The sequence below is a fragment of the Durotheca rogersii genome (assembly GCF_024521655.1).
Source record: "Durotheca rogersii strain YMJ 92031201 chromosome Unknown GGS23scaffold_5, whole genome shotgun sequence".
Classification (NCBI taxonomy): Eukaryota; Fungi; Ascomycota; class Sordariomycetes; order Xylariales; family Xylariaceae; genus Durotheca; species Durotheca rogersii.
The window spans coordinates 804,268-828,849 of record NW_026251236.1 but is presented as its reverse complement, the minus strand read 5'-3'; the positions used below and the strand labels follow the sequence as shown (position 1 = coordinate 828,849).

General features: G+C 57.3%; 8 protein-coding genes across 8 annotated transcripts; 5 read left to right on the top strand and 3 right to left on the bottom strand.

The window, feature by feature from the left end:
* Nucleotides 1-3,125: 3,125 nt before the first annotated feature.
* On the top strand, nt 3,126-3,749 carry GGS23DRAFT_594704 (acyl-CoA-binding protein; the record flags this gene model as incomplete). Its single annotated transcript, XM_051518205.1, has 3 exons — nt 3,126-3,219; nt 3,379-3,446; nt 3,594-3,749. The coding sequence occupies 3 exons, from the start codon at nt 3,126-3,128 to the stop codon at nt 3,747-3,749; spliced, it is 318 nt and encodes a 105-aa protein (XP_051373866.1).
* Nucleotides 3,750-3,804: 55 nt separating this feature from the next.
* On the bottom strand, nt 3,805-6,677 carry GGS23DRAFT_411921 (phospholipase D/nuclease). The gene is made up of 3 exons (XM_051513678.1): nt 5,981-6,677; nt 4,975-5,782; nt 3,805-4,861 (listed from the first exon to the last, which is right to left on the bottom strand). Exons 1-3 carry the CDS (start codon nt 6,566-6,568, stop codon nt 4,305-4,307), a joined length of 1,953 nt encoding a protein of 650 aa, XP_051373865.1. The 5' UTR covers nt 6,569-6,677; the 3' UTR covers nt 3,805-4,304.
* A 1,112-nt stretch (nt 6,678-7,789) lies between these two features.
* Nucleotides 7,790-10,434, top strand: GGS23DRAFT_411826 (thioredoxin-like protein). The gene is made up of 3 exons (XM_051513677.1): nt 7,790-8,167; nt 8,286-9,840; nt 9,928-10,434. Exons 1-3 carry the CDS (start codon nt 7,965-7,967, stop codon nt 10,267-10,269), a joined length of 2,100 nt encoding a protein of 699 aa, XP_051373864.1. The 5' UTR covers nt 7,790-7,964; the 3' UTR covers nt 10,270-10,434.
* A 650-nt stretch (nt 10,435-11,084) lies between these two features.
* Nucleotides 11,085-11,771, top strand: GGS23DRAFT_411779 (uncharacterized protein). The gene has a single exon (XM_051513676.1). The coding sequence runs from the start codon at nt 11,236-11,238 to the stop codon at nt 11,683-11,685; it is 450 nt and encodes a 149-aa protein (XP_051373863.1). The 5' UTR covers nt 11,085-11,235; the 3' UTR covers nt 11,686-11,771.
* GGS23DRAFT_557940 (phospholipase D/nuclease) lies at nt 11,660-15,418 on the bottom strand. The gene is made up of 11 exons (XM_051515735.1): nt 14,904-15,418; nt 14,659-14,832; nt 14,581-14,591; nt 14,248-14,521; nt 14,155-14,178; nt 13,985-14,104; nt 13,826-13,925; nt 13,529-13,777; nt 13,368-13,470; nt 13,184-13,312; nt 11,660-13,078 (listed from the first exon to the last, which is right to left on the bottom strand). Exons 1-11 carry the CDS (start codon nt 15,136-15,138, stop codon nt 11,858-11,860), a joined length of 2,640 nt encoding a protein of 879 aa, XP_051373862.1. The 5' UTR covers nt 15,139-15,418; the 3' UTR covers nt 11,660-11,857.
* Nucleotides 15,419-16,171: 753 nt separating this feature from the next.
* Nucleotides 16,172-18,562, top strand: GGS23DRAFT_411728 (uncharacterized protein). Its single transcript, XM_051513675.1, has 2 exons — nt 16,172-18,436; nt 18,497-18,562. Exon 1 carries the CDS (start codon nt 16,278-16,280, stop codon nt 18,381-18,383), a length of 2,106 nt encoding a protein of 701 aa, XP_051373861.1. The 5' UTR covers nt 16,172-16,277; the 3' UTR covers nt 18,384-18,436; nt 18,497-18,562.
* Nucleotides 18,563-19,331: 769 nt separating this feature from the next.
* Nucleotides 19,332-21,298, top strand: GGS23DRAFT_594699 (Alpha/Beta hydrolase protein; the record flags this gene model as incomplete). Its single annotated transcript, XM_051518203.1, has 2 exons — nt 19,332-20,346; nt 20,415-21,298. 2 exons carry the CDS (start codon nt 19,332-19,334, stop codon nt 21,296-21,298), a joined length of 1,899 nt encoding a protein of 632 aa, XP_051373860.1.
* Nucleotides 21,299-22,435: 1,137 nt separating this feature from the next.
* On the bottom strand, nt 22,436-22,999 carry GGS23DRAFT_603795 (putative glutathione-dependent formaldehyde-activating enzyme; the record flags this gene model as incomplete). Its single annotated transcript, XM_051519518.1, has 1 exon — nt 22,436-22,999. One exon carries the CDS (start codon nt 22,997-22,999, stop codon nt 22,436-22,438), a length of 564 nt encoding a protein of 187 aa, XP_051373859.1.
* Between the last annotated feature and the right edge of the window lie 1,583 nt (nt 23,000-24,582).

Below are 24,582 nucleotides of genomic sequence, written 5' to 3'. Positions count from 1 at the left end.
TGGGACGTACCTAATTTCAACATACCTACATCTATCACCACCATCACCACCATCATCACCACCTCCTCCTAGAGGTGTGATACCTACCTACCTACATACGTGCCTCCTACTTCGAGTCCGCATGCCGTATTATACCCTTCCCCCTCCCCTCCCTCCCTTGTTCAGCGCCGGGAATAGGTTAGCTATCTCAGGTTGCGAGAGGTGTGTAGCACAGGTGGCTTGAGAAGAAATAACGGAAATACCTACTTTGGAGATACCTCACGTGAGAAAGCAGGGGAGGGGTGAGTGAAGAGGTCACGTATGCACTTATCACCTAGAGTCTTCGTTCATCATCTTCTTCTTCTTCTTCTCTCGCGAGGCTTAGCAATTCCCGGCGGGATGATTATGAGAGCCGGCTCGCACGCTTACACAGCACAAAGGCATACCTAACCTACTAGTAGGTACCTACGATCTCTACCCATGGCCAGCGGATGGAGTGTGGACCAACCCCATGGCCAAGCTCACGATGCATGGCACGTCCGCCAGGCACGGGGAACAAGTGCTACCAGGTACTACAATCGCTACCGGGGTAGAGCATAGCGCGTTGCCGGGGCTGTGGGTGGGTTGTGGGCTTGGCTGCTACCGGAGAAGTTTAGTTGTCGTAAGGGTCGGCTCAATCGTTGTCTTTGGTCTCCGCGAGCTATGCGTCTCAGTCCGCCGTCCGGCCGCCGTCCGAGCGGATGGCCAGGTTCCATCTAGTAACCTGCGTCCACGTTGACCCTTATCACCACTGAGGCCGCGCATCCCTGCTCCGCGTATCCTGTCTAAGGGAGATCATCTTTAAACAGCTTCCGGGTCTACCGCCTGTGACACCGGTATGCATCTAGTGTCGGCGTTAGTCAGATGAATAATCTGAGAGCCGAGATGACTAATTGTCCGTGACAGGTGACAAAAGACCACGAGCGAGCCAGCGAGTTCTGACAAGTAATATCTGCCTCCTACTACCGAATTCCGCTTATATTATTACACTTGCCCCCAGACAGACCTTCATACCTTGTGGTAAACCGAGCAACGAGGACAGACCTCCTAGGTGGTACCTGTTTCGCAGTATGCAGGTAGGTACATACCTACCAGAATCCTAACCTCCGTGGTATCGACGCATACGTAATCCCTGCCCTTCACATTCCCGCGCCTCGTTCGGATGCAGCTGAACCCGTCACATCGGAACCCGTAGCGGCCTCGCTGGCCATCTGTGGGCAAGAAGTTAGAGCCGGCGGTGCGAGAGGGGTGATGGCTAGCCAGCGCAGAGACAGAGATCGAGGGCGTCAGTAGAGATCTCGAGGGAACGAGGAAGAGGTCGAGTGTCCCTAGACACCGCTCGGTCCCGAAGACGAGGCGCCTTTTTATTTGATTTGAGGTTTTTTTTTTCCCCATCACAACAAAAACCTGATAGATCGTTTTGTTTCTCTGTTGGCATCGAGACCGAGACCCGGATAAGACAAGAAGACGAGGGCAAGGCAAGTATTGATTGGGTCAGTCTGCCCCTTTTCGACGATACCATTGGACAGCCTTATAAGGTCGTCGCCAAGGTCCATCCTAAGATAGGAGAAGCGTGTACCCTTCCTCTCGCGCTTACAGGGTCTTTTTGTCTTCGTGCACGAGGCTTGCACCGTGGAGATGCCAACATACTTAGGTACCTACCTACCTATCTGGTACGTGGTATCGCGGTATAACTACCTCACAGGAGGCAGGTGGTCCTTAGAGAGGGGAGAATAAGAAGCTGAATCACTGCTCATTAACCTTCACGGCAGCCCCCCCCCCCCCCCCGTCAGCACGAGGTAGACACGCGGCTAAGGGCACACGCATGATGCGCCATGCTGGCTACGCAGACTTCTCGCAAATAGCGAGGTAGAGTAAATATACCTACATAAGATGAAGCGCTGCTGCCGCTAGCTCCCGCTCGCTCGATCCAGATGTGGCCAAATCTCGTGAAGAGGTATGTGCCCAGCAGCAGCACCGGTGGAAGAGCCGACGCCGACGCCGGAACTCGGATCGATTCCTACCGGCTCCTTACGTACCTGGTTCTGGGCGCGGCCTCCGTCCTCTGGTACATTAGGTAAGGGTGCGCCTATCTACCGTTTCGATGGGTGTGGTTTCGACGGGTTTCCTGTTTCCAACCTGGAGACGCTCACCGCCACCTCGATCCGGCCAGCTACCTCTCTACCTATGACGGATGGGGAGCCTGGGTGAGACCATGATGTAGGTAGAGGTGCCCGTGCCACTCCACGTAGGCACCTAGGTACCTACCTCCAATGCAACGTGCTGAGTAGGGGTTTGTACGCATGTACGCACGTATGTAGTACTCGGGGTTACTGGCTTGGTGTGTGGTCCCCGTCGGATCTCTCTAACCAATCAATCTGCTATAGCGCGGTGCCTCGCCAGCACAGGGGACAACAACACTCACACGTTCACAATCACTCGTACACTCACACAGCATAACTGACCGAGACACATCGGACGTCGTGGATGACAATAAACGCTCACATGGACGAAACCGAGAACATCCTGCCCGGGTTGGGATCGAGGGAGAAGGGAGAAGAGGGAGGGGAAAGGAGGCGGGGGCCATGTCGTAGAGAAACCCCGCCAAAATCCATACCTGTATTCTCAACAACAATAACACCTTCTTGCGCACCCACCGCACTAACACACACCCCTCTATAGACATACCTGCGCACGGATATACGCACTCGCGTCCTTTTCCCGACGTAGGCAGGTACTTAAGCACACTAACTCCGTAGTAAGCACACGTTGTATCCACTGGAACACGACTTATTAAGTGCATACACCTACTCACTACCTCTAGTGGGCGAGGTCGGATACTGTAGTAAGTCGAGCTCTACTATCTAATCTGCCTACCCACCTACTTTCTCTCTCCCCTCACTCTCCCTCCCTCCCTCACACACATTCATATATAGACCCCTCTCCCTCTCCACCGAGTCTACCTAGACAGTAGCTATCCTGCCCTTACTAGAACGACGACGACTACGACCGACGCGCGAAAGGAACGAGAGCGAAAAGAGCAGCACTGCCCCCTTTTTTTCTTTCCCGGTTTCAAACCAAAGCACCAACCAGCCACTCCAGCCACCATGGTCGATCTCAGCCCCGCATTCGTCAAGGCCCAGGAGGACTCTAAGAAGCTCACCTCCAAGCCGACCAACGACGAGCTTCTCGATCTATACGGTGCGTCGCTACCCCTCTCCCTCCTCCTCTTTCTTCTGCCGGTTGCGCAAATGGGTCTCGAGTAGATAGAGTCGCCGACAGACATTATTACACCTGCCCGGCTACCCACCTACCTATGCATACCGCCGGGCTCTGAGACGCTAACTGGCTCGGCTGCAGCTCTCTTCAAGGTCGGCAACGGCGAGGACTTCAGCAAGGCCGAGAAGCCGGGCTTGTTCGACCTCAAGGTACGTCTACCTACACGATAGGCATGCACACATTCCACACACACACATACACACACATATATAGACATATATGAGTATCCTTTCCGCTCTCGCTTCCCCCTCTCCTTCTCCCCACCCCCTCACTCGCTAACCTGGGCGCACGGGCAGGGCAAATACAAGTACCAGGCGTGGCAGAAGCTCGTCGACGAAGGCTTGAGCGCCGAGGCCGCACAGGAGCGCTACGTCAAGAAGGTGGAGGAGCTCAAGGAAAAGTACGGCTTCGACGCCAACAAGCAGCCCGAGGCCGTCGGCGGCTCCTCGTAGGTTGGCCTGGCGCGGCAGAGGGAGAAGGAGGAGAAGGAGAAGAAAGAGGAGGTGGATGTCTACTGGGACGATCGGGGGGGACAGTACGGGAGGCGGGGAAATGCTCGCCACGCGATCGTGCGGCACGGTCCCGTACGGCGCACCTCGCGCCTTGAGAGGCGCCGGGTTTGTGGTGGGGAGCAGAGGGTAGCTGTGTGATTGCTGTGAGGCGGCGGGACAGCGACAGACGAAAGACGGCGCAATTACCGCGGCGATGCTATAGCTACGCTACCTAGCTAGAGGCGCAAACCCCTTTTTTTACAAGCAATCCGTCGTAGACACACGTGCCGCCCCATGCCACGAAATACTTTCCCTCTTCTGCGATCTGTTCGTAGACCGACGCAGACGGGTACCTAACTAAATACAGCACGAGAATGGGATGGATTATGCCTCGCATAGGACGCGGGTAGTAAAGTAGGAATACATGGGGGGAGAGTGATTGACATAAATCTGTCTCGCAGAACCCGAGCCGCTTTCGGCGCCCGGTTTCCAATGCGGTCGTGACCAGGGCCTTCTTTAGCGCCGTTCTATATCAGCTATAAACCTTATCCTCGACCCATCCCTTCTTGTAACGTCATACCCTCTACTGTCCAGGATACGCTTGAGATTAGGCGGTTTCTTCTCTTTGGGTTTCTCAGCCCCGTCGCCTTTGGGCGGGGGAACCCACTTATTCCCGAGCCAGTCCAGCTGGTCGTGCTTCGTCGACGCGACCCAGGGCGTGTCGTCGGCGTCGTAGGGCATGAGGGGCAGGCCGTAGGGGATGCGGAGGCCGACGAGGGGCGGGCCCTGGCCGCGGACCGCGGGGACGGGCGTGTCGGTCCGGTACACCGGCACCATCCGGGCGCCGGCCGCGTACAGGGCCGGCCACACCAGCACGCCCGCCTCCCACGAGCCGATGGCCACGGTCCCGTCGCCCGCCCGCGGCGCCTCGCCCCACGACTTGGCCGACACCGACGCCGACGTGAGCAGCGCCCAGTCCGCCGCGCCCCCGCCCGCCTGGTACCGCACGTACATGTTGATGTGCGGCGTGGCGCCGCTGCGGCCCGCGAGGCCCATGTCTTCCTGGCCCTCGACTGGTCGTCGGCGCAAGTTAGCGAAGGAGGGAGGGAGAGGGAGAGAGAGAGAGAGAGAGAGAGAGAGAGAGAGAGAGGGAGGGGGAGGGGGAGGGGGAGGGGTAGATGCTGACATTTCATGGGGTCCTCGCCGGTGATGTTCCAGCGTCTGCCGGACCAGCGGTGGAGCATGGGCCGCAGGAGCTTGAACCGGCCGGCGTGGGCCTTGGGCTTGATCTTGATGCGGAGGTCCTTGCCGGAGGCGTAGCCGTCGACGGAGCGCCGGATCTCGTCGGGGGTGGGGAAGACGACCTGCAACTTGGGCGGGTTGGGGTTGGGCTTTTCGGACGGCCCGCGCCCCGACGCCGTCAGCGCCGGGCCCAGCGCGCAGCCCAGCCACTCCTCCGCGTCGCCCAGGCTGCCCACCGACGAGGTCTGCATCACGACCTGGCCGCCCTCCGGGCCCGGGACCGCCTCGAGAGCCTGGCGCAGGCCGGGCCACCCCCACTGGGTCTGACTTGGGTCGCGGGGGACGTCGCGGGGGACGTGGCGGCCGGGCACGCTGCCGATGAAGGCGCCGCGCACGGCGGAGAAGTCGTGCTGTGCTAGCCGGTGAATGATGTGTCTACAATCGCCCCGGTTGTCGTCGTACGAGCGGAGGTAGTTCAGCAGGTCGTGCTTGAACCTGGCGCCGCGGCCGATCTGCAGGTCCTCGGCGGTGGGCGCGGGCGCGTTGTGCGGGAGCAGGGGCAGCGGCGGCGACAGCCAGACCCCGTTCGTGTGGCGGTCCCAGTCGTGCCGCGTCATCTGGGCCGTGTGGACGACGACCTGGGCCGTGAGGTCGCGCCGGAAGAGCACCAGCATCTTGGTGTGGTGCGTGCCCGTCATGGCTTTCGAGTACACGTCGTGGATCACGACGTTGCTGTAGCTCTCTTTTTGCTCCTGCGTCAAGTGTTAGTGTTGAGGACATGACGCGGCGATCCCGGCGGGGGTGTGTCGGGAGAGGTCGTATTAGAACATATTTGTGTGTATGTGTGTGTGTGACTACAAAATGCGTATAGCCGAGCGGAGACGTAGTGAATACCCCCCCCCCCACGGGAAGGAGAACAACAGTTTAGGCGAGGGCACGGGGTGCATTACCAGTAGGGCGTGTTTTTCGGGGAGGTTAGTACTGAGGCCTTGGATGATGTGAACCGTAGTGGGGAAACCCGGGCCCTTGTGGAACTGGCTCATGAACCAGGGGATGTCGTGGGTGTCGTTGATGCTCCAGCACTCGGAGATGAGCGGGTCGCCGAGGACGTCGCGGACGGACACGGTTTCGACGTTGGTGTTGTTCGGGAGGGCCGCCACCGTGGTGAGGCGGAAGGGAGACGGAGTCATCATGCCCTTGCGCGCGCGCGGTTTCACCTGTCCCACCCGCCGCTCGCCGAAGGGGTTCTTAGTGATGAGGGATGCCGGGCGGCTCGCGCTGGTGCTGATCCAGCGGTGGCGCGACGACGGAGGCGAGGCCGGCACTGTTCGGGGGCGAGTCTGACCCGAGGCGTGCCATCCCGGGGTAAGCGGAGGGTGCGAGGACGGGACCGGTGCCGGCGCGAGGCCAGCCCCGGGGTTGACGCGGGTGGTTAGCCCGCGCCCCTTAACGGCGGGCGGTCGCCGTGGTGGTGATGGCGATGGTGTGTGGCGCAAGACGGATCGCCACGGCCACCCGCCCTGTTGGATTGCGCGCATAGGAGACGACAATGGGTAAGGCAGGGGGAGGTGGACAGATCGGGGCGAGCTACGGTTTGCGCATGCGACAAGAATATTCCTATCCTTTTTTTTTCTCTCTCTCTTTCTGTTGCCAGCTCCGTCGCAGCTGGGCCGGCCCGGCGTGGGCGTGGTCTTCTGGCCGACTTTATATGGGGCCCTCAGCACGACTTACCTCCACTTTAGGGGTGGCAGATTTACTCTGTAAATGCACCTGTGACTTGTCCGGTACCTAATGCAAGTAAACTGGGGGATTAGGTACCCCCTTAGCCGCCTCCTAACGCTCTAACAATTGGACCGCGTTTCTGATATTCGCTGGCATACCTATGCATAGTTATGTATATAGGTATGCCTAATGCGCCTGAGCACGAACGGGTCTACGGCTTACTGAGGTCACGTATTTATTGTACCAGGTGTAAAAGTATTACACCTTAATACCTGTATATGTGATTGTAGGTACCTACCAGATACTTACCCACAGGCAGTAAGCACGTAAATATGTGAAGATGATTGGAAGTTGCCGCGTTACCTGCAGGCTGCACTACCACTTACCTAGGTACCTGGTAAGTACCTACACCTATTCAACGCAACTCAAGCACTCTGAAGGTAATGCATAGGTACCTACCTAGGTAGAGGTACGTAAGAGGTACCTCTCTTAATTGCATCCATTACCTAAGTACCCAAACCCGGCTACATCCGTCCCATCCCTTCTCTGCACTCTACACGTCTCTGCACCTCTCCATTTCTAAATTGCATACACATTTACGCATCTCGACACCCGCACGTACACAGGCGCCCGAACCCACGCACACACACCTTTCTCACTACTATCACATTCTCGAGCCTCGTTGAATTCTCAGATTGCTGTCTTTTCCTTCTCTTCTCATATCTTCTTCGCCGCTTCGTCTTTTGCTCCTGGCCGACGCTCTCTTCATCTGTCTGTCTGTCCGCAGACCCAAACCAATCCTGTTCCTTTTTCCTCCTTGTCCTCCCAGTCCCTAATTTTTGTCCCCTTTCCTCCCATTGAGCCACCGTGACCTCGATGCCCTACACCAGGAGGTGACACGACTCCGTTTCCCTTTATCTCCGGCAGACCAGTTAGAAAGACAAAAAAAAAATACACACACCCAGACCATCATCCACCTCTCCCCTTCTCTCCCTCTCTGCCTCAGTATTTGCTCGCGCTTGGGCCTGCCTAGACCTTTGCGAGCCGCGCGTTTGGCCAAGCCCACTCCAGTCGGGAGGATCAATTCTCCATCCGTCTGGCGATCTGACCTGATCTGCGTCGACTTGCTCGTCGTCCTCCTCCGCCGCTGGCCTGGCCGTCCACCGCCGCGCTCGTTCCCCTTGTGCGACGGCAAACTGCCCACCATCAGCCATGAGGCTTGCCTCGATCGCGCTGTTCCTCAGCGCTGCCGCCCTCGGCACTGCGCAATCCATTGGTGCAGAGACGAGTGACGATCCCGACCACGAAAATACCTACTTCGATGGCAAGCGAGTCCCTCCATTATTGGAGGTGACCGCTGATAACTTTGCTAAGGAGACCAAGGCGTCGAAATTCCTCGTCATCAAGTATTTTAAGTGAGTGAATGTTGTCTCTTTTTTTTGGTTCTATCCGTACTACGCACCGGCACCCCCCCCTCGTTGGCTGCCCCGTATTGGCAGCAAGAGGCAGGCAGCATGCTCACCCTCCTCCCAGTCCGACCTGTCCCCATTGTATAGAATATGCGCCGACCTACCAGACCTTGTATGAATATTACTATACCTCCAAAGCGCCGTCAGACGCGAAATCTGACTCGCCTGCGACCTCCTCCTCCTCCGCCGGCTCCGCCTTCGAGAAGTACTACGACATCAGGTTTGGCCAGGTGAACTGCCTGGCTTATGGTGACCTCTGTTCCAAGGAAGAAATCTTATCCTATCCTCAGACCTCCCTCTACAAGAATGGCGAGCTTGTCGATATGGTCAGGGGCGGGAAGAATATATCCATGGCCTCCAAGCTGATCGAGGGAGCGCTCGAGAAGGAATACCCTGGCACTCGACCCACGGAGCTCCTGCTACCCGAACCCGGTGCGACGGGCCTCCCACCCCCGGCCAAACCCGAAGAAGAAGTCGCCGTAGAAAAGGTAGAAAAGACAGAAAAGCCAGCCGAGAAGCCGCTCAAGGCGGAGAGCACCACCAAGCTATCTAAGACGTCCAAGAACGCCAACGAGCAGGGGATTTCCGTCTCCCTCACGGCCGAGAGCTTCCAGACCCTAGTCACCATGACCCAGGAGCCGTGGTTCATCAAGTTCTACGCTCCCTGGTGCCACCATTGCCAGGCCATGGCTTCTAACTGGCAGCAGCTGGCCAAGGAGATGAAGGGCAAGCTCAACATCGGCGAAGTGAACTGCGACGCCGAATCAAGGCTGTGCAAGGACGTTCACCTCAGAGGCTTCCCGACTGTCCTTTTCTTCCGAGGAGGCGAGCGCGTCGAGTACAATGGCTTGCGCGGCCTCGGTGACTTCATCCAGTATGCCGAGAAGGCTTTGGACATTTGCGGCGGTGTCCAGGACGTTGACGCCGCCTCACTTAAGGCCCTCGAGGAGAAGGAAGACGTCGTCTTTGTCTATTTCTACGACCATGCGACCACCGAAGAAGATTTCATGGCCCTCGAGAGGTTGCCCCTGAGTCTCATCGGACACGCCAAGTTGGTTAAGACGAAAGACCCCCAGCTGTACGAGAGGTTCAAGATCACGACCTGGCCGAGGCTGCTGGTGTCGCGGGAGGGCCGGCCTACGTACTACACGCCACTGACCCCGAGGGAAATGCGCGATACCCACATGGTCCTGACCTGGATGAAGTCTGTCTGGCTGCCTATCGTCCCGGAGCTCACCGCTTCGAATGCTCGCGAAATCATGGATGGCAAGATCGTCGTCCTTGGAATTCTTAACAGGGAAGACCAGGAGTCGTTCTTGAGCGCCAAGCGTGAGATGAAGCGCGCCGCAAACGAGTGGATGGACAAGCAGATCCAACTGTTCCAGCTCGAGAGGCAGAACCTCCGCGACGCGAAGCAGCTGCGTCTCGAGGAGGCCGAGGATCGCAACGACCAGCGAGCCTTGCGCGCCGCCAAGAGCATCCGGATCAACATGAACATGTCTGACCGCAAGGAGGTCGCCTTTGCCTGGGTCGACGGCGTCTTCTGGCAGAGATGGATACGCACTACCTACGGCATCGACACCAAGGACGGCGAGCGGGTCATAATCAACGACGAAGATGTGAGTTGAGGAAGAAGAGCGTCTTTCGGCTGATCTCTCCTCCCGCCCCTTCTCCGACTTTGCTATCTAACTAACCCTCCTCTCTAGAACCGACGGTATTGGGACATGACGATTACGGGAAGCCCCATCGTGCCCTCGCGAGTGTCGATCCTCGAGACCATCTCCAAAGTCACGGCCTCCCCTCCCCTCATAAAACCCAAGCTCACCATCTCGAGTTTCGAGAAGGTATTCTTCGACATCCGCGTCACCTTCTCCGACCACCCTTACCTCTCTTTTGGTTGCGTAGCAGGGATTGGTCTGGGCCTCGTATCTTTATTCCGCGGACGGCTGCGCAGAAGCCGCGGCAGCTTCCGCCTAGACGAAAACCTCCCCATCAGGGAGCTGAAGGACGGTCTCCTCGGAAACACCGCCAACGGAAAGAAGGACTAAGCAAAAAAAGACATAAGTATCTGCAAGCGAGAAACTGCGTGCGCGCGTACGCGTGGAGAGGGCGATTAGCAGCATCCGCATTGAGAAAGTTTATGGGGTCGTTACTGGAGTTTTACACGTCCCAAGGGGAGTTCTGTATAATACTCTCTTGTCCTCTGCGTTAGCTGGCTGGCACATGCGTGTTTGCTGTTGTCCATACCATTGCCTATCGTCGTCTGGGTGTGGGAGTAGGGATATTTTTTTAATTGTTTTTTTTTCTCACACTCTAGAGACCTGGTCTTGGCTTACGAGACGTTTTTATATCGGTACAGAGAAAGAGAGAGAGAGAGTTACGGCGCGGCACGAATGTAATTTTTGAAACTTTGGGAACTACGGAGCGACGACGGAAGGGGAAGCGGGGGGCGACGGCGACGAGGAAAGAGAAAGGGAAAGGGGCCTGAGCTGGATGTAGCGGAAGAGCAGGTGAAATGGGAGAGAAGAGAGGAAGAAGAAGAGAAGAAAAGAGAGAGGAGAGAGGTCAGTTCTGCCAAACTGGACAGACCTAACATTCCCCCTGTCTTTTTTACTTCTCCCTCTCCCTCTATAGCTCGCTCTATCCCCTGGCGTGTACGGCCGGGACAGACAGGACTGAGAGAGGGACACGCACATACCATACACATACACATATACACGAATGCATCGCGACATAATAAACATATCCTCCCCCCCCCCCTTTGTCACTGCTCCTGCGTGCTCGTCCCGTCGTCTCCTCCCTACCACGCTCTACCACGTCTTCCCCCGGAGAGAAGAGTCGAGACGGACAGAAGAAGACCGCCTTACCGGGTTACTGGCTTCCACTTGCTCAGGTAGGTAGGTAACCTCAAGCACGTGCTTTGCCGTGTTTGGGGTATCACTCGTCGCTCGCCTCGCTTACGTGCGCATTGATAATGTATATAGCGAGCCAGAGAGGGAGGGAGAGTGGGAGGAATGCAGCCGAAGCGAGCCAGAGGAAACGCACGCGCGCAACTCGGTTACCTGGTGCTGGGGTATCATCGAACGCCCCGCCGTCTCTCTCTCTCTCCCTCTCTCTCTCTCGTCTACGCACAGGTCGGACCCGAGCAGCGTCTGGTCCCGGCTATCCCCCTTGGCGGCCCTGCCCCCGCCTCCGCTCCCCGACGTACGCACATGTCGGTCCGGCCGCGTCTGCGCGGCGATGCGGCCTTCCCCGGCCCGGACCTGCGCTGCTTACTTACTGCTGCTTTGATTCTGGCGCTTCTGCCCGAGTCTGGGCCGGCTCGAAATGAATACACCAGCCCGCTATCTCCCGTCTCCCGCCGGCCTGTTTGCTGTTCCCGGATTCGTGGTAGTCAAATGCGCAGCTACTCTAGACGCACTCGGCCTATAAAACCCTGTTTAATAATTCGATTCTGCACTTGATTTCTACTGCTTTACCTAATGATTACCTACGTTGGTCGGTTCCAAGTAACTAGGCCGACCAGGTACTCACACCAAGTCACATAGATAGTACACATCTCCGTAGCGGCGGCGGCGGCAGTGTTTATTACCTACCTACATGCGCCGCCCCCCTTCCCCCCGCGACCCCCCCGGCTCACGTGTATATCTCGTCGGTGAACGCGTTGAGGCTGAGGCCCGCCTTGGCGATGTCGTCGACCTCGATGAGGAAGTCGAGCGGCATCTCGACGAGTGTGCCGCGCACGCGGCTCAGCCAGTCCTTGACCTCGGCGACGCCGCCGGGGAACTCTGCGCGCACGACGTGCCCGTACGCGACCTTGTCGCCGCGGTCGGCCTCGGCCTCGGCCTCCTCCTTCTTCTTCTTCTTCCTGTCCCCCTCCTCCTCCTCCGAACCCGGGATCGTAAAGTGCCGCGTGAAGAAGTCCTGGTACTGCTCCCACGTGCGCGCCTGGTCGTTGGGCACCGGGTGGAACACCTTGCTGAACACCTCCGTGTTCGTCCGCGCCGTCTCCTCCCACAGCCGCCGGAAGTCCGCGCTCAGCGGGTCCTCGACCAGCCGGTCCGACCGCGACCCCCAGTCGTACTGCTGCGGGTCGCAGTCCACCGGCGTCCAGTTCGCGTTCGGCCGGTCCCACCGCTCGTCCGGCACGAGCCCGAGGTGCTTGCGGTAGAGCTGCCGGCGCAGCGACGTCGCGAACCGCGACGCCGTGTACGGCCGCCCGTCCATGTAGCTCTCCACCGGCTCGCCGTCCTCGATCACGACCGCGATCTCCGAGTCGTGCGTCCCCAGCTGGCTGCGGTCGTTGAGGTTGGCCGACCCGCAGATCACCAGCCGGTCGTCCGCGATCAGCACCTTGCTGTGGATGTAGAGCTCCTCCGACACGAACGCGTCCAGCTCCGCCTCCTCGCTCCCGTCCCACGGCACGTCGCGGATGTCCTGTCCCCCTTCCATGTAGCAGCTCGACACTGTGTCCCAGGTGCTGTTGTCGAGGTGAGACGCTGCGGCCTGGTAGCGGTCGTAGCTGTCGCGCTTGTGGTCATCGCCGCCGTATTCTCGGCCTGTGTCGCGACGGCTGTAAGGATAGCCGCCGATACTCTCATCGTACTCGCGACGTGCGTTCTCGTAGGAAACGCCGCTCTCGCGCTCGGCCCGACGTAGGGTCGAGGATATGTTGATGCGGTCGTAGTTACGCAGGTTGTAGAAGCCGATGTAGCGACGCCAATCGTGGACGCCCCGCCTCTGCAGCGACCCGATAATGCTGTTGCTGCCGCGGTTGATGCTGTTGTACTGGAATTCCATGATGGCGCGGGTCCCGAGGGAGCCGTCGGCTTGCAGGTCTCCAGCGAACGCGGGAACCTTTGGGCAGAAACAGACACGAGATGTCAGATTAGTTGTTTTCTCTTAAATATAATTATCTGACGACATCTTGATTTGCAAAGGTAGCTCGTGCGGTAGACTTACAGCCGGCATCAGGACGATGATTTGGAAATTCTCCCCGTTATTATGGGCGCGGACGATGCGCGATACGATGCTAGCGCCGATTTTGTTGTATACGGGACGCTGCTCTTCGGAAGTTGCGGTGATGAAGAACTGAGAGCTGTTAGAGAATTTGGTGAGTGTGTCGATGATTTTCCAAAGATCCTACCTGGTTTTCGATGTAGACGAAATGCTTCGCGTTTTCGATGGCATTGACATACGCGTTGAAGATGGAACGCTCCGGGGGGTGGCCGCCAGACCATTCGCAGCAGCTCGGGGGTAATCAGCACTTATACGTAGACAAGTCGGGTTGGTGTCAAGTGAACGTACCTCCTGCATAGCTGGATCTTGAGGTTGCTGGAACTGCCGTGGCTTCCACGACGTTGGTGGCCTCGGCGATGTTCATCATCCTCTTCGCCTATAAAGTGTCTGATTCCTCGACTGAAGTCATCTAGAAAGTGATGCTGTCTTTCTCCTCCCTCTTCTCCTCCCCGTGATTCCTGGCTGGAACCACCGAGCTCTATTCTTTGATACTTGCCTTGGTCCCTCTTGCTATACTTCTCGTCGAAGATGAAATTCCTTGCACTACGTTAGGCATAGTTTCCCGGATGACGTCGGGGAACGTACCATCGGTCTTTAAAGTGGTCGATGAGGCTGCCTACGATAGGACCTTTCAGAGATATAGTGATATCGGACCAGCCCATCCGCGAGTTTTTCGTCCGGTCGACTGCGAGCGCACCCTTCGTTAGAATCGACTTCTCGACTTGGCTACGGAATATCACCTACGCTGGTTGTGATCCCAGTTGTCAACACCCTCGAAGTCGTAGACTCGAGCATTGTTGAAATCCTGACCGGGGAACACGATTTCATCCAGGTTCCCAGGGTGGGCGTCGGCGATCGGGTGGCCTTTTATATTTCGGTAAGCAATTTATGACGACGAGTATCATTTAACTTACTCATAGTATCGTATCTTCCAAAGCCTACACGCCGTCAGCGGTTTCTCCGGGGTTCAGGGGACAGAGGGGGGGAGGGAGGCAGGTCTAACGTACACATATCAAGACCACCCATGAAGGCGATGCGTCGATCAATGACGCACAGCTTCTCGTGGTGGGCCCAGTACAGGACTGTGTCGCCAAAGGATCCGTAGAGCTCCTTTAATGCGTCCCCGGAGAACTTGGATAGGCTGAAATCATTGAACTTGATAGTATCCAAGGAAAATCCGGCAAAGGCGGTCTCAAGCTTCTTCCGGTCGGTTGGCAGATGGTCGGGGTGCCTGAAGACCTTAATATTGGGATGTAAATCCTCCAGATGATGCTTGGTATGCTGACCCGGGTAATCAGCATGGCCTACTCGTTCTACTGCCTACTCGGTGAGGTGCTTACCGCGGAGTCAACTGAGAAAAGCGGGAAAGTTAGCCCAACTGATCGTATCGCTATACATAAGACCGAAGGGGAGCCTACGAGTCAGGGCCTGCGTGACCTCCTTATACACGATGATACGAACTTCGACACCTCTCTCGGCCGCAGCCCGGAGCATGTTGTCGAGGCGGTATCGTTCATTGCGCGAGGGAGGGCGACGGAGGTACAGTTCCGGACTCAGCCACCAGTCGAGGATATAGATGCTCTCCTTAGCCTCTGCAAATGTTCAAGTAATAAATTAACCGACTGGCACGAGGACAATGGTTTCGTTATGACGTTTCCTTTACCTTCGAGGGCCATCGAGACGGCGTGGAAGTACGACGCTCCATCGATATACCACTTGGCAGCGCCGGAGGTCTCGGGCGCAAAGGACTGGAATCGGTACCTGGGGACGTCTGGATACTGGGAACCCTCGCCGGCTCCGGCATTTGGCTTTGGTTGAAAACGCTCCTCATGATCACCCGTCAAGGCCTCCTTCGCGTCTCTTAGGAGGTTCTCGGCCTTCTGGAAGATACGATCCATGGTGGCAGAGACGGAGGTATGAATTTGGCCAGAAAGGGGGAAGAAACGAGAATTCTAGATCTCCGGCCTCTATCCCTAATATAGAGAAAAGCACCGTCGGGAATTTGCTGCTGGATATATAGGTCGGTATAATACCCAGCCCATAATGATTCGAATAGGTAGGTACACATAAGCTGACCTACCCCTCCACAAGCCACCCTTTCAAGGATCGAGTCTTGTTGTATAAGTTCACATACAACCGTTTCTCTCCTATAAAAACCGGGGTAAAAATCGGAAAATTATAAATCCGACTTACGAAAAGGCTAAAAATACATAAGTATAAAATTATATAATATCAAAGGATTTTTCTTACGTAATATTTAATACGAAGAGTTGGCTTATTATGCTAATGAGCCCCGGCGAAACCGAAAATAAGCTGAAGCTGAAGCACGAGTACTGCTGAACCACTAGACCTAGGTACCTAGCATCTTTCCATAGCACGGGGTGGATACGGAAAACGCCTAAGTTAGTGCGCATAATGACTTATCTGCTGCTGCAGAGCGACGGGTTACAACGTGCCGACAGCCGGGCGCGTACAGGATTATAAATGCTTGTATTGTTCTACTCTTACGAAGCTAATATTTAGGTACGGGTAGAGGAGGAGGTGTATGAGTAGGTACAGGAAACTAGCTATCGAGTTCGCCAAGGAGCCGTCGCATCAGCGATGCCCCGCTATGGAACAGATGCAGACTGATTGGAGGTCATTATGCTCGCCACCACCAACTTTGCCTCGAAAGGGGTTCTCGGTCGGTTCACGGGGGCTGGCTGAGACGCCAACCCTCCAATTTTGCTGGGTAGGTGAGCGCATAACGTAGGTATGACTATAGTAGAGACGAGACTATAGTAGAGACGAGTACCTATAGCGTATCAGATTATAGAGGCGCACGTGACACCATGTCCCAGAAGGGCGGTGTGCACGTCACCGCCCTCCAAACGGCCGGCAGAATGGTTGGCCCACTAAAACTTTTCACAGGCGCAAACCAAATTCATCTACCTACCCATTCCATCCACCATCCACCGTCCCGTCATCACGCTTATACATGGGCTGCGCCGCCTACAAGATCGGTCGTTGCTTATCTTTGCGCCATACTTGAGCGAGTATGCCAAAAAAGCACCCGAACCGCCGAAATGCCCCGGCGTCGTCGCCGTCGGCCGCCGCCGCGGGCGACTCGCGATTCGCTAATTTCGAGTCCGACCCGCGCTTCCGCCTCCCCTCCAAGCGCAGTCATAAGACCACCATCGACAAGCGCTTCTCTCACATGCTAGAGGACGACGAGTTCATCGCGAGCGCCAAAGTCGACAGGTACGGCAGAAAGCTGAAGTCGGACAGCAAGAAGAAGGCGTTGCAGAAGATCTATCAGGTGGAAGGAGAAGCGGCGGCGGCCGAACAAGACTCTGAAGAGGGAGAGGAGACCGGGGCAGACGAGGAGGATGTCGTCCGGCGGGAGCTTCGGAGAGCCGACGCCAAGTATGACCCGGCTCGTGGCGGAGGCTTTTCCTCTTCCGAGTCGGATTCGGATCCGGATCAGGAGGATGGGGAAGACGACGAGGTAGGAGACACAGAGATAGATCCGTCCGGTAACCTGCGGAGAGGACCCGAAGTCGAGACAGAAATCGAAACCGGGGAGGTCACGAAGCGGATAGCCATAGTGAACCTCGACTGGGACCACATAAAATCCGTCGATCTCATGGCGCTCTTCTCCAGCTTCGTACCCAAGAGCGGGAGGATCGAGCGGATCTCCATCTACCCTAGCGAATTCGGCAAGGCGAGGATCCAACGCGAAGATCTGGAAGGCCCCCCCCGAGAATTATTCAAGAAGGCCTCCAACTCGCGAGACGGACGGTCCAAGCTGGATTCCGAAGACGATAGCGGAGACGACGACGAGGACGACGAAGATGACGAGCAGATAAAGAAGAGAATCCTCGAAGAAGGCGACGGCCAAGATTTCGATAGCGACGCGCTCCGGGCGTATCAGCTGGACCGGTTGCGTTACTATTACGCTGTGATGGTGTGCTCTGACACCGACACTGCCGAGAAAATCTACCGCGCCACCGACGGCACGGAGTACCAGTCTTCGTCGAATTTTATGGACCTGCGGTTCGTACCCGACGACGTCACATTCGATGACGAACCGAGGGACGAGTGCGACGTCCTGGCATCGGATTACAAACCCACCGAATTTACTACCGACGCCTTGCAACATTCCAAGGTCAGGCTTACGTGGGATATGCATCCCGAAGAGGTGGCGCGAAAAGAAAGCATGAAGCGAGCATTCGATACTGGCCGCTCGGGCTTCGAGGAGAATGACCTTCGAGCGTATTTGGCCAGCGACAGCGACGGTGACAGTGCTCGAGAGGACGACGAGGCAGAGGGAGACGAGGTCGAGGTGGCAGATGACCAGCCAAAACTAACCCGGAAGGAGTTGAAAGCGAAGAAGCTCCGCGATGCTCTCGGACTGGGCCCAGAGCCGTTGGCTCGTGCCTCAAAATCTGGACCGGTCGGGGACATGCAGATCACATTCTCGGCTGCGCTGATGGATGGCAACGACAAAAAGACGAAAGAACCGGACGTAGGAGAGACTACGATAGAAAAGTACAAGCGTAAAGAACGCGAGAGGAAGACTCGCAAGAAGGAGAAGTCACTGGCGAAGCGGAACGGGGATCGGGAAGCGGATGACGAGCCCGCGGAGCCGCAAGGAGATCTCGGCTTCGACGATCCCTTCTTCACTGCTGCTGCTGACGAGCCTGTGCAGAAGTCGAAGACTTCGGAAAGGAAGGAAGAACGCCTGAAGAGGCGAGAAGCGAGAGATGCCCAGGCAGCCGAGAACGCGGCGCAGAGAGCTCAGCTAGAACGGCTCTTGGTCGACGATTCCAAAGGGGCCGCCGAACATTTGGACCATTTTGATATGAACGAGATTGCTCGGGCCGAGAAGCAGAAGATCAAGAAGCACAAGAAGAAAGGCAAGAAAGGGGCCGAAGAACCCGGCGGTTTACAGCACGGGTTCACGATGGACGTCAATGACGATCGATTCAAGGCCGTCTTCGACAGCCACGAGTTCGCCATCGACCCCTCGAACCCGCGGTACGAAGCCACCCCGGGCATGAAGCAGCTCCTCGAGGAGAAGCGCAAGAAGCGGAAAAACGACCCAGACATGCTCGATGTAACCCATCGACAGAGCAAAGCGCCCAAGAAACAGAGGAGATAGATGTGTAGATGGGTGCTACTAAGCTACAGGCTGGTCGTTACATTCCTTTCTTGGTTAGTAGCCGTGCTGATATATCTATCTATTCTCTTGATCCGTAAATTGATGCTAGTCAGAGGATGCCTGGCTTCGCTCCGAATCGCGATATCCAGACTGGCACTGTGATTGAACAACCTGGAGTTTAGATATATTTTCTGACTTTTGAATCCGTAGGGGACGTGTCATCGTTGGCAAAATCGATTGGTCTCAGCCTTGAGCAATATTTGCTGTCGGCAGGCTGCTTCTGGAGTACCGGGGAGGATGTGTACCCCCGTGTCCAGGGCGGTCAGCATAGACGATCTAGCTCGTCTCAACAAAGGGGTAGCCCAGTATGAGTACTTCGCTGTACAGCCTACACTGAATCAAAGTAGATCGCACCTCCAACGGCGACCGACTGCATATATTCGATCCGGCATCATTCGTGGCCAGCCTCGCTGTCTCACCCCTTACCTACGCCCCCGCTTCTACGGCCAATAGAACCGCCTCGGACAGCTCGGGTACGACACAGAGGGGGTGACGGCGGTACAGTGTTTTACAAAGGGGTGGGAGGCAGATTTACCCAGCATCTGGACGTTGGCTTACCGCTCTTGACTATGGGCATACGAACGCTAGCGCCACTCCATAGGACGAGGCTGCTCCGCGCACCACCTGCCTTAGTCGCCTACAGCCAACACCTGGGCATTGTCCACGAGACTGTTTCGTCTACTTCCACCCTGTTTGCTCCGATTAGTTCCCGGTGGTTATAATTAGGGTGTCACCGGGACGAGGTTCGGAGTTGGACATCCTCTCTCATTCGTAGGACGAGACACGTCTATCTTGCCTGCCCGTTCCGAAGAGGAAAATTTTTGGCGACACCTTCACGTTCGGCGAGTCTTGCCAGAAGCCTCAGCTACGCCGGGATCCGTTGGCAGGATGAGGTGCCCGATCTGGGTGCGAGCTGCCTCGGCGGCCTTGGCCTTCGGCTTTGCCGTCACCGGGGAGCCCATCGTAGAGCTTCCGAGCAGCCGAGTTACGTACCGCGGCACCGTGCACGACTCTGTAGAGCACTTCCAAAACATCAGGTTCGCGCACGACACGTCGGGCGAGCGGCGCTTTGCCCCTCCAGAGCCGTATGCGCCCCCCGAAGGCAGCGAGGTCGACGCCACGGCGCCGGGCCTCGCATGCCCGCAGTCCAAGGCTGGCCTCCCGCCGCTCCTCGACGCGGTCGCCGAGTTCGGCGAGGACTGCCTGAATCTCCGCATCGCGCGGCCTGTGGGGACCGCCGCGCAAGATAAGCTGCCGGTCGTCGTCTGGCTCCACGGCGGCGGCGTGGTCAGAGGCTCGGCGTACGACTCCCACTTCGACCCCGAGAACTTGGTCAGGCTGTCGGCGTCGCTCGGGAAACCCGTCATCTACGTCGCGTTGCAGTACCGCCTCACTATCTTCGGGTTCGCGCGGCTCCCGCGGCTGCTGGACCAGAAGTCGCTGAACGTAGGGATGCGCGACCAGCGGGCCGGCTTCGAATGGGTCCGCGACAACATCGCCGCGTTCGGCGGCGACCCGGAGCGGATCACGGCCTTCGGCTTAAGCGCGGGGGGTTCCTTTACCTCGGTCCAGATGATGGCCTACGGCGGCGAGCGCGGCGTCCCGTTCACCCAGGCTTGGGTCATGTCGGGCCCGCCCGGCACGGGTTTGAACGCCAGCAGCGACATCACCGAGACTCATACGCGCGCTGTTGCGAGGGACCTGGGATGCGCGGGCGATGAAGACGAAGAACTTTTGACGTGTCTTAGAGAGGTGCCCGTGGAGAAGCTGACCGAGACGGCGATGGCGTATTCGGCGAAGAACCATCCCCCGTTCGGCCTTTTCACGTTTCTTCCCTCGGTGGACGGGGATTTCTTACCGGACCGGCCGTCTCTCCTGTTAAAATCCGGGAGGTTTGTCAAAGGTATTTCCAATTCCTTTTCGGTCCTCTTTTTTTTCTTTCCCTTCCGCCACGATGTTAATGAGGCTCAGGGATTCCCGTGGTCTTGGGCTGGACACAAGATGACGGCGCGACCAACGTAGGTCCCGCCAAGATGTTCCAAAGCGAGGGAGATATGAGAAGAACTATCAGTAAATACGCGCACGCCCTCACCGACGAAGACTACAAAGAGCTCTTCGACCACTACCCCCCCGCCGATTTCGAAGAGGACGTCCGGAACTATAGGTCTCTGAAGGACGAGTCCGATCCCGCTGTCCCCGTCCAGTATTTCCGCGTCTCTCGCATCGTGCGCGACATCCTGTTCACCTGTTCGTCGATCGAATTCGGCTACGAGACGTCCAGACAGTCCAGGGCGTCCGACCCTACCTTTCCCGGCGTCCGGCTCTACGACCTGAACCAGAGCATGTTCACGCCTATGTTCAAAGACGCCGGCAGGCCGTACATCCGGGTCTCGCACGGCAGCGACACGAACTACATCTTCAATGGGGTCTTCCCCGAGGGCCAGATCACGGACGCGGACCAGCGGCTGTCGAAGTCGCTGGCAGGATCGTTTATCCACTTCGCGTACACCGGGGACCCGACCGTGGCGGAGAGTGAGGGCTTCGGGTCGTGGCCCGAGTCGTTCCCGGAGCCGCGCCTTGAAGAGTATCCTGGCGCCGGCCCGACCCGGATGAATATTCAAGTCATCGGCGGGCCGCTGGGGACGGGCTCTTGCTCACTGAGCGGGGAGCAGGGTGGCGGCGCTATACATCTCGCTGCAGAAGAGGGCCGCATGCAAATGCCAGTACTGGGCGGCGTGGAATTCGGCCAGATGGAGTCTGCGGACTCTCACGAGAGGCGGCGGGAACTGGAGCGGGAGAGGCTGCTCGAGCGCTGCGCGTACATCGCCACCCTTTCTGAGAAGCTGGGCGTTTAGGGGGAGGATTCGGTGGAATCGCCCCAGAGGGACAGTGATTGTATCATAACGAAGGTCAAAACGCGGCACTCTGACTGGCTTATGCCAAGAAATAAGTCTCTACGCTACGCACCTTGGGGGACATTCGGAGAACCTCTTCTCGAGATTACCGCTCCCTATGATCGGATAGAATGCCAGCAAGGATCCAAACCTACGTGTGCGTTAATACACATCGATACTGACGTCTAGTCGTTCCCATCGAACCGGGGGTTCAGTGGGAGAGATCAGAAAGTCTCTGACAGAACCGACACGTAGTGAAATAGGTAGGTAGGTAGGTAGGTATGTCGAGGCATCTCCCAACACCTCACTAAAACGTGTACGCCTTTTCTGCGCTGAAATCGGTGATTGTCTTTGGGGGGTGCGGCAACCTGCGATCGCCAAGCCCCAGCGCGCTGTTGGTCATCCTGGCTTCCGTCTGCGGACCCGGCACCGATGGTCGTCAAGGTATCGCAACGGCGCCGGGGCCCGAGTCCGAGTCTGGGCTTGATGACGCCGCTACCGAGCGAAATTCCGGAGCGCTTCGGCGCCTCGTCTCTTGAGACGCCCGCCCTGTAAGGCGAGATGGATGCTGACGAAACCCGCGCTTAGCTCCCTTTCACAAGAGAGCGATGGTGGCATTTAGCCTGGGGGCATTGGTGTCGTTATATGTGCTCGCGCCTCGGTCGGCGATAGCCCACCGGCGTAGAGTTGCCGGCACAGAGGAATATCCCACGGCTTCGGGGGACATACACTGTCACAGAAGCTGGCGGCGTGTAACCGCACAGCAAGTCAAACACACGCAGGCTTAGAATGTGCCGTATTGAATTTTCACTTTTTGGAATTCCCGCCCCTTTGCTGTCGCGCCTGGTGAAAGATGTGTTTTTCTCCCTATTTATTTACACGTGAACCCATCCGTCAATTCAGTGTGCCCCCCCTGCCGCCTCTCCGTCCACTCCGAAACACCTTTCCCAACCCGATCGGGCCGCGCGGCATCTCGGTTCTTTCTTTCCTGCACGCAACTTTTTTTTTCTCTGCCACAATGATCTCGCTTTTCGTCTCTCTCTCTCTCTCTCTCTCTCTCTCTCTCTCTGTCTCTCTCTCCTAGCCTCTGCGTCCGCTTCACTTGCGGACGCCGGTCTTCTTGGCGGTGTAGGCGGCGATGAGGTCCATGAGGGGGGGCGAGAGGCAGTCGTAGGTGTCGAGGCCGGCGGCGTGGAGCCGGTCGCGGACGCCGCCGATGAGGGCGGGGTCGAAGCCCTGCTCGATGATGCTGCTGACGAAGGCGGCGAACTGGGGCTCCTGCCAGCCGGGCTCGGGGCTGAGCTCGGCGTGGACGAAGTCGAGGCCCTTGAACGGGTGCTCGACCTCGATGCGGCCGTACATGTGCGTGCCGCACTCGGTGCACGCGTGCCGCTGGATCGCCGCGCTGGCGTCGACGACGGCCAGCTTCGACTCGTTCGCCGTCACCGACAGCTGCTCCCGCGGCACCACCCCCACGATGCTGAACAGCGCCCCCGCCGGCTTCCAGCACTTGGAGCACCCGCACGCGTGGTTGTGCGCCACGTTGGTGCCCAACGTGACCGCGACCGGGTTGCTAGCGCACTTGCAGTAGAGGACGCCGCCGGCGTGGTCGGGGCTGCCCTTGGTGATGCCGTTGTCGATCAGGGGGTGGAGGGAGACCATGGTTGCGGTGTTGTCGGAGGCGTTTTTTTTTTTCCGAGTAGGTGTGTGTTGTATCTGCGGAGGTCTCGTACGTATATTGCCTCTTGGCTGCGTAAGGTAAGAAATATAGCGAGGACTGCGGAAAAGCAGGCCGGGCAAGGCCGCGTAACCCTTATATCCCCTCGTACGCATACCTCGCAGAGGAGGAGATCGACCGTCGAGGGAGATAACGGACATATCTCGGGGATCGTGGGCAAGCAGCTGGGAGTGCGGGATAGACTTAGCCGGGGTAGGGGGGGTTCAGTGGAGGTTGGAGAGGGGAGTACGGTAGATCACATCGCAACGGTATCGTAATGGCCGCGGAGAGACCAGCTCAAAGATGACGTGCTCCAGGGGGGCTCGGTGCCTCTCCGCAGGCGAATTCTCTTGTGTGATAGGTAGGTAGCGCCGAGACGGCATGTTCACCAGAAAGCGAGCCGTGTCACAAAGCCGGCAGATGAGATATATCGGAACTTGCCAGGTTGGAGGTGGTGCTGGCAGACGAGGTGGGAAGAAGAAGAGCTTTGGCGCATGAGGGGTAACGCCTACTACTCTACATAGGACTGGTAAGATCTTGGCGGTGTCGTCGTCTTCTCTCCCTCCCTGTAGGTCTCTACCTATGTACGCTCGTAGGTTTATATATATATTGTTTATTGGCACTTGGCCTCTGGTGCGTTAACGGTTCTTTCGAAAACGTTGTAGGTAACAATATTAGACATTAATTTGTTCGTGAAATTTGTCCCCTCTCTTCCACACACACCCATCTTGCCCGCCCAGGGCCATACCCTTGATAGATGGATACAAGGGTTTAAGTGAGAAAGAAAAAACCTCAGTCTCTAGCCTCTGGAGAAACAGGAGAGAGAGGGAGAGGAGAAAGAGGAAACGGGGTAACCTCCGTACCACTCTTACTCCAAGATCTCTAACCTAGCTCGTGGAGCTGCTTCGTCGCCAAGTGGAGAGAATCAGGTTCGCGTTCGCCAACCCACAGGGGCCGCAACTCCACGGCGGGTGGAGGAATGTACCGGAGGTAGCTCGGGTTTGCGGGTGCGGGAAGCACACACGGCCCGTAGGTAGGTATACAGTAGGACGTTTCCTCTCTCTCTCTCTCTCTCTCTCTCTCTCTCTCTCTCCTGTCGTCTCCTCCTAGCTAAACTAACTCCCTTGCGACGTAGTGCCACGAAGTATGTGCCTCCCAAGACGAAGCTAGAAAAGGACACCGGCAAACGGCCAATAGTTTTCGGCTGTTATTCCAGCGACTACTACGAGGTGTCTACGCCGCTACCCCACCCACACCATATCGGCGATGGAGCCGGCGAGCTCGCGTGTGGACGCATTCGATGCGAGCCTGGAGGCTGTAGTGGTGGGCGCTAACTAGAGCCGTTCTATCGGAAATTCCGGCCAGAGTAGGCCAGATTTACCGTAATGATATACCTAGCCTCGTTCTCTGCCAACTGCTTACGCGTATATTCTCCGTATGTAGGTACCTAGAGACGAAACCTGAGGCTTTCATAATTTATGTGTACGCATCGACCTGCAGGGTTGCCCGGGGTGACATCGTGCAAGTA